Genomic DNA, 7,214 nt, shown 5'->3' with positions numbered 1-7,214 from the left:
CGCGGGAAGACGGCGGTGGCCCCGGATCTGACTCGCGGGGCGGGCCGGAGGAAGCGACCAATCGCCCGGCGAGCCAAGAGTTAACGGCGGCGGAGCAGAGGATCGCGGAGCTACACGCGGCTGCTTGCGCAGTGAGGCCCCGCCCCGCCCGCGGCCCCCGCCCCGTCTTGCCCCGCCCCGCCCGCGGCCCTCGCCGGAGGGCCGTGCGCTTGCGCGGTGAGGCCCCGCCTCCCGAGACGCCTAAGCCCCGCCCCTCCCGGGCCTCCGTCCAAGGGCCTTGAGCCCGCGCCGCGAGGCCCCGCCCCCCGGGCGTCCCGTCCCGCCCCGCCGCCCGGGGTGTCTGTGCGCATGCGCGTCCCCGCACCAGGTGGCTAGAGGCCCGCATAGGCGTGTTTCTGGCCTCTGGTCCCGCGGTTGGGTCCCGTTCTGAACTTTTCTCCTGAAACTAGCCACAGTTCCCTATTCTCAGCGAAGAATTAACATGTATCTATCTTGAGTATGGGGTTTCCCTGATGGCTCAGTATGAGTGCAGCTCCCTTCTAATCTGTGTCCGAACTAAATTCCATGGGGTCCATCATCACGCTGTGTGTGTGTGTGTGTGTGTGTGTGTGTGTTGGAGGGGTGTGAAGCATTGATGTAGGAGGTAGAGAATATGAGAAGTCACAGGAAAATATGTGTGTTTTTATCCGCAGTATCAGTTTAACACCAATGATTTCAAAGATGAACTTTTTTTAAAATTTAATTTTTGCTACCATCCTTTCGTCCTTTGCACCTCTCAGAGCACAGTTACCTAAGGAAACTATAATCAGGAGTCTACATTCTTCGTAATCTTGAGCTGCTTCGTAATCTTGAGCTGTTTTCTCTGGTTCGGGGTTTGGCAACACTAAAATCAAAAGTTGTCTCCTCCCATCATGCTTTCTAATATCTTAGACTACATAAGTTGAGAGTCCCTTGGACTGCAAGGAGATCCAACCAGTCCATTCTGAAGGAGATCAGCCCTGGGATTTCTTTGGAAGGAATGATGTGTAAAGCTGAAACTCCAGTACTTTGGCCACCTCATGTGAAGAGTTGATTCATTGGAAAAGACTCTGATGCTGGGAGGGATTGGGGGCAGGAGAAGAAGGGACGACAGAGAATGAGATAGCTGGATGGCATCACTGACTCAATGGACGTGAGTCTCAGTGAACCCCGGGAGTTGGTGATGGACAGGGAGGCCTGGCGTGCTGCGATTCATGGGGTCGAAAAGAGTCGGACACAACTGAGCGACTGATCTGATCTGATCTGATTTATATTTGCATCATCTTTAAAGAGCAAGTGAGTTCTATGATAAAGATACAAAAAGGGATATGAAAGCAGCCTGTGATACACTGCAGGTGATCAGTCCTTCACGGTCTGATGTTAACCAGGTCTGAGCTGGAGCCAAGAGAGCAGAGAAGGAAAACTTGCAGGTTGCCTGAAGTGGACTTTTTTGCTGGCAGTTAGTAGGCCCTGAGATCCACTCCCTGATTCATTCCAGTGTTGAAACTTCTGCACAGAGACTCTTTAGGAAATGACTGGCAGCTTTTATTGTTCTTGTTTATACTCTTTTTAAAATAACATGTGTAATTTGTTCCCATACTTCACCATATGGGCTTCCCTGGTGGCTCAAGATGGTAAACAATCCGCCTGCCGTGCGGGAGACCTGGGTTCTATCCCTGGGTCAGGAAGAACCCCTGCAGGAGGGCATGGCAACCCATTCCAGTATTCTTGCCTGAAGAACCCCATGGACAAAGGAGCCTGGTGGGCTATAATCCATGGGGCCGCAAAAAGTCAGACACGACCGAGCAACTAAGCACATTTCACCATATAAATGTGTAAATAGAAGCAAAAAGTGTCATTCTCTATAGAGCAAACACCAGTGGCCTGGAAAGATGGGCTCCATCAGCCTGGGAAAGAAACATTTTCTAACTCAGGAAATCCATCAGTGTCAGCATTGCGGGTTAAATGACTGTCCCAGAGCCTATAAGTAAAGCTGATAACAAGCTTGTTGTTCTTATTCAACAAATCAGAGCCCCCTGCCCCGGTCCTTCTCCCACACCTGCAGGCAGGCAGCTCTCTTACCTTTGCTGATCTGCCTCCCTGGACATCTCGCTCTCGGTCAGCATTCCTGCCCCACCTTTGTCTGTTGCCACCATTACCTAAGGCTCATTCACTAAGGATAAATTCAGTTTGTGCAGGCAGCCAACGAGCTCAGAGTTTCCCCATCAACAGGGAAAGCAAGAGAGCTGCCCATACCCAGAAGCAGTCTGTAAAGCTCCCAGGCTCCAGGCAATTTGCTCTCAGAAGACCCCCAGCTATGAAAAGCAGAGAGATGTCTGCGGACAGAGTTACGAGTGTTTTTTCGCTTTTCTTCCAAGTCTTCCAACACCGACTTTGTATTAATAAAGAAGTGAGGTCTTGACAGTGGGTGTTTAGTGCCTTTGGTCTCACGTAATCTGCTTCTGTGACCCCAAAGGATTTTGGAGGCCCCTTAGACTGGCCTTGGGACTCAACTGTGGGATTTCTGCTGCCCTTGTTGCCTTGGAGGAGGCCTAGACTTGAACTCTAATTGTCCTTTTGCTCCACACTTTATTCATGAGCTATAGCTGATTAAAAGATGAACTAGAACAAAATATCCAGCCATTAAGGAAGACACTCTGAAGAAGCAGTTTGTGGCACACACGAAAATGTAAGTCAGAAGACATTTCAGTGTCACATGTAATTTAATGGAAAGGCTCTATGCAAGAGTGGTGCACTTACTGCATGGTAAAGGGTTACAGAAAAAGTCCAGGAGAAAGTTTCTCCCCTTCAAAATCCCAAGGCTAGTTAAAAAGAATGAAATAGTGCCGTTTGCAGCCACATGGACGGACCAAGAAATTGTCATACTGACTGAAGTAAGTCAGACAGAGAAGGAGAAATATAGTTTGAAAGTGAAAGTGGGGCTTCCCTGGTAGCCCGGCTGGTAAAGAATCGACCTGCAGTGTAGGAGATCTGGGTTTGATCCCTGGGTTGGGATGATCCCCTGGAGAAGGGAATGGCTACCAATTCCAGTATTCTGGCCTGGAGAATTCCATGGACTATATAGTCCATGGGGTGACAAACAGTTGGACATGACACCCCTTTTATGTGGAATCTAAAAAGAAATGATACAAATGAACTTATTTACAAGACAGAAACAGACCCACAGACTTAGAGAATGAGTCTATGGTTGCCAAAGGGAATAGATAGCTGGGGAGTCTGGGATCAACATGGCCACACTGCTGTGTCTAAAACAGATAACCATCCAGGACCTACCGTACAGCACAGAGAACCCTTCTCAATGTTATGTGGCGGCCTGGATGGGAGGAGAGTCTGGGGGCGATCAGATACACGTGGGCTTCCCGGGTGGTGCTAGTGGTAAAGGACCCACCTACCAATGCAGGAGACAGAAGAGACGTGGGTTCAGTTCCTGGGCTGGGAAGATCCCCTGGAGGAGGGATGGTAACCCACTCCAGTATTTTTGCCTGGAGAGTCCCACGGATAGAGGATCCTACTCGGTTGTAAAGAGTAGGACATGACTGAGAATGCGTGCATCAGTTCAGTTCAGTTCAGTCGCTCAGTTGCGTCCAACTCTTTCCGACCCCATGAATTGCAGCACGCCAGGCCTCCCTGTCCATCACCAACTCCTGGAGTTCACTCAAACTCACATCCATCAAGTCAGTGATGCCATGCAGCCATCTCATCCTCTGTCGTCCCCTTCTCCTCCTGCCCTCAATCCCTCCCAGCATCAGAGTCTTTTCCAATGAGTCAGCTCTTCGCATGAGGTGGCCAAAGTGCTGGAGTTTCAGCTTTAGCATCATTCCTTCCAAAGAACACCCAGGGCTGATCTTTGTATGTATGGCTGAGCCCCTTTGCTGTCCACCTGAAACTATTACAACGTTGTTTTTCTGTTTTTAAGTATTTGTTTGGCTGTGCTGGGTCTTGCAGCAGACAGGATCTTTTGGTGTACAATTTGAATTCTTATTTGCATTAAGTGGGATCTAGCTTCCCGACCAGGGATCAAACCCAGGCCCCCTGCAATGGGAGCTCGGAATCTCAGCCACTGGACCATCAAGGAAGTCCCCCTATCACAACATTGTTAATCAGTTGTGAAAGTGAAAGTCACTCAGTCGAGTCCGGCTCTTTTATACTCCAATGCAAAATTAAAAGTTAAAAAATAAATCTCAAGGATAAATAATGTCAGCCACGTAGTCCACATCCATAAAAGAGGTTGCATCGTTTACTTTGTCTTCACACATGTACCTGGGACAGCTTTTTAAAACCATGATTGAATAAGTAGAGGATGCATCCTTGACATCTGAAGGGCTATAGTAAAAGCTGCTTTTGATCAAACTCATGAAGCAGTGAGTGTTAATATGCTAAAACAATACTTTCATTTTGCTTAAAAACGGTAATAAAAACACTCCAAAAAAAGAAAACAGTGCAAAGTGTGCAGGGGAGTAGACATCATGAAGGTAAGGAAAAGTGTTCAATAATAGCGAAGCCCGCACTTTTTCTAGAAGGACCGTTGGTTTTGATTAGCACCTTTTCTGTAAGTTTAAATCATTATCCGCATATTTTAAGCACTGAAATTGCAACTGCAACTTCTGAGTGAAAGTTCATTTTCAGCCTCTTAAGCTCTTAAAGTCATTAAATCACCTGTTATTAAACTTGTTACCTAGAAACTGAATGAAAAATACCTGCGCGGTGGCTGCATCGTTATTGGGTATAGAGGCGTTCTTGTTTTTCCATCAACTTCTCGTTTTTCTCAAACTATATTTTCTCCTCATGTCACATAAAGTTGGACTGTGTATTATGTCGGAATGCATGTGGGCCTTAATTGCAAGTGCCACGAAAATTGCTGGGAAGAAGTTTAATATTGTTTGAAGAAAAATGTTGCAGTATTTTACGGGTAGGAATTATGGTGAGGAGATATGATGAATTTTGAGATGAATGAATTGTTTGATTTCATTACTCTTCAGGCTGGCCAGCTAAACTACGTGGACCCAGCTACCGGCTACGTGGTGTTCACCCAGCTGGCCCACTTGCAGAGAGGCCAGTGCTGCGGCTCAGCCTGTAGACACGTGAGTACCAGCTCCGATCGCAGTACAGCAGCAGCTTTCGGTGCTTCTGTGACTTCATAAATACCTATTATTTGAAAACAAGTCCAATAAAAATGCTAAATAGACCTGTGGTGCACTTTCACAAGCTTCCCTAGTCTAGGACAGTGAAAGTCCTAAGGATCAACAGAGGACCTTTAAAGTTAATGGAATTTTGTAACATTTCACCGTGAGCATCGGTTCCTTGAAATGCCGTGATGGGAAATTCATGGGAGCTCTTTTATTGTGAGGAAACTTTTCACGAGGTTTCAAATAAGCTGTGTTCACTAGGCGAGTTCAAAGACAGCAGGAAAAGAAATCCAGAATATTGCAGACTAGATCCCAGGAAGCATTTATTTTTCATTTTTAGCTGAATCGATAGATACTTGCCCAACATTGGCAGGGAGGGTTTTGTTAAAGGTAATGATTTTCCTTCTCCCTTGCTCCCTTTCTTTCTTCCTTCCCTCCTCCTCCTCTTCTTCCATCTGTATTATTATTATTACTTCCCCTCCCTTCCTCCTTCTCTCCTGCCTCCTGTTCTTTCTGTAGCTATTTTCTACTCTGTCTTTAAAATAACCATGAAACTCACCACCCCACACTTATGCTGTACATTTCCTAAAACGCATATTTCAGCGACCCTAAATCCCTGTGCTCACCGATTAAGATGTGCTAAATATGTAGCCCTTCCCCATTTTGAGCAAAAAATAAATGTGAATGGGTCCTTCACTGTAGCCTTTTTTCGAGTAGGTCCCTTTCACAGGAAGGGAAACTGTTAGGCAGTTAATTATAAACAGATAACCTCTGCTTATAGACCACTTCGAATGTTTGGGGGGAAGAAGTTGTCATTTGCTTTAACTGACCCACTTTATATCAAGGGACCAACACTAAAATCCTTGTATTAGCCAGTATTGATAAATTAAGCCTTCACTTTTATGGATGTTCCTACCTGTGCCATTAGCTGTTTCTAATCAAATGCCTAAGAGCTTTGCCTGAATTGAGGACTTGGAGGATATTTTTTAAGGGTGAGTTTTTGATGGTAAAATTCTTCAAGTTGGAAGGATGCATTTAGGAAGTGATTCTTGGACCCTAATTAAGACCATTTGCCAGACGTTGCCACCATCCTCCTCTGAGTCTGTAGGCCGTAGATCAAATAATCTATAGAACATTATCAGCAGTCTCTCTTTTTCACCATGAGATATGCATTTTTCCAAGATGACTGTTAAATAATTCAACAATAACTTGTTTTCTTTTTTTTGCAGTGTCCATATGGTCAAATCAATGTTAAAGATCCATCCAAAAAGAAGCAGTTCAATTCATATTTTTATGTGTGACAACAATTTTATCTCTGTTCTCCATCTAATTGAGCCTTATTAAAAATAAATAAATAAAATTTTAATCCAGAATGGCTTTCTGGGCTGTTAGTGCTTAACCACGGGATTCATCTTAAGTACATATGTTAAAAGAACATCAACAAAATGAAAAAGTTAGCAAATATTTGTGTTTCTGAAGTGGCACATTGATAGTTATTTTGCTTTCTTTTTGCTTCATTATCAGACAATGTTGAAAAAAGAAAATAATGACTCTTCCATTAAATAAATACCAGCAATCAGGTCACATTAGTAGCTCTTGATTTTTTTTTCTTTTTTTATAGCCCCACTTCTCCTACTGTTTTTCTTTTCAGTGCTAGCAACCCAGGGAGGTTGCTAGCAGATAGAAGAGTCTGACTCCATCCTTCCTTTCATTTATATCTTGAGTGATGAGGAGGTTGATGTAACACTGCATTGGGCAGCATATGAGTGCCCAATAAGTGCTATTCCGCAGCAAGAAGCACGCTCATGTTCCATCTGTTCCCCTAATAAAAATTTTAAATCATTCCGATTTGGGGATCAGGCCACTGAAGATGCCTCGCCTGAACCATTCTTTTTCCTCTCTCCCACATTTTACCCCTCTACCTCTGATGGCGCTCTGCAGGCTGATCTGTCTTAGGGTGTTTATTAGCTTTATTAGCCCATTTCATTCCACTTCTGTGAAGACCCTGGACTTCAGCCTCCAACCCGGCTTCTGGGACCCCCCGGGACC

The 7,214-nt window shown here is 45.3% G+C and overlaps 1 protein-coding gene across 1 annotated transcript in view; it reads left to right on the top strand.

The window, feature by feature from the left end:
- The window catches only part of LOC104981881 (chromosome unknown open reading frame, human C1orf53), a 23,757-nt gene extending 17,219 nt beyond the window's left edge, over positions 1-6,538 (top strand). Inside the window, exons 6-8 of the mRNA XM_010831134.1 lie at positions 1-131; positions 5,019-5,120; positions 6,395-6,538. Of these exons, the coding sequence (XP_010829436.1) occupies positions 1-131; positions 5,019-5,120; positions 6,395-6,466 (305 nt within the window). The 3' untranslated portion in view covers positions 6,467-6,538. The remainder of the gene's footprint in view (positions 132-5,018; positions 5,121-6,394) is intronic.
- The last annotated feature ends 676 nt before the right edge of the window (positions 6,539-7,214 follow it).

Source organism: Bison bison, unplaced genomic scaffold, assembly GCF_000754665.1.
Source record: "Bison bison bison isolate TAMUID 2011002044 unplaced genomic scaffold, Bison_UMD1.0 scf7180017864524, whole genome shotgun sequence".
NCBI lineage: Eukaryota > Metazoa > Chordata > Mammalia > Artiodactyla > Bovidae > Bison > Bison bison.
Note: the sequence above shows the minus strand (reverse complement) of the source record. Positions and strands in the feature narration are given on the sequence as shown.